General features: G+C 62.4%; 1 protein-coding gene across 1 annotated transcript in view; it reads left to right on the top strand.

The window, feature by feature from the left end:
• Nucleotides 1-700, top strand: part of CYP27A1 (cytochrome P450 family 27 subfamily A member 1) — a gene marked incomplete at its 3' end in the record, with an annotated part of 3,425 nt that overhangs the window by 1,696 nt on the left and 1,029 nt on the right. Inside the window, exons 3-5 of the mRNA XM_029084086.1 lie at nt 1-111; nt 195-392; nt 531-691. The exon at nt 1-111 is cut by the window's left edge and continues 77 nt beyond it. Coding sequence (XP_028939919.1) covers nt 1-111; nt 195-392; nt 531-691 — 470 coding nt within the window. The remainder of the gene's footprint in view (nt 112-194; nt 393-530; nt 692-700) is intronic.

Below are 700 nucleotides of genomic sequence, written 5' to 3'. Positions count from 1 at the left end.
GGGAGTTGGTGTCGGACCTGATGGTGCGGCTGCGGGCCGAGCGGAGCCGCAGCCCCTCGGGGGTGCTGGTGGGGGACGTGGCCAACCTGCTCTATCGCTTCGCCCTGGAAGGTAGGGGGGTCCTCCCCCTCATCCCTGCCCTGCCCTACTCTTCCCACCCCCACAGGGGTCTGGATGAGGCCTTTCCCCCACAGGGATCTCCTATATCCTCTTCGAGACCCGCATTGGGTGCCTGAAGCAGCAGGTCCCTGCTGAGACTCAGCGCTTCATTGACTCCATCAACCTCATGTTCAAGAACTCCATCTTCGCCACCGTCCTGCCCCGATGGAGCCGCAAGGTGCTGCCCTTCTGGGACCGCTACCTGGACAGCTGGGACACCATCTTTGCCTTTGGTGAGCGGTGATGATGGGGGACTGGAGCAGTGGGATCAGACTTCTTAAGGACCCTCAAAAGTGGGGCAGTCCCTGGCCACGTGTCCTTTTGGTTTCCCTTGCTCTGTCAGCGCTGAGTCCTACTCTCTGTCCCTGCAGGCAAGACCCTGATTGACCGAAAGATGGAGGAGTTGGAAGGGCAAGTGGAGCGGGGCAAGGAGGTGTCCGGCTACCTGAGCTACCTGCTGGCCAGCGGCAGGCTCAGCCTGGACGAGGTCTATGGCAGTGTGGCCGAGCTGCTGCTGGCTGGCGTGGACACGGTGAGAGCC

Source organism: Antrostomus carolinensis, unplaced genomic scaffold (genome assembly GCF_000700745.2).
Source record: "Antrostomus carolinensis isolate BGI_N321 unplaced genomic scaffold, ASM70074v2 scaffold42813, whole genome shotgun sequence".
NCBI lineage: Eukaryota > Metazoa > Chordata > Aves > Caprimulgiformes > Caprimulgidae > Antrostomus > Antrostomus carolinensis.
This window is presented reverse-complemented; position numbering and strand designations above follow the sequence as displayed.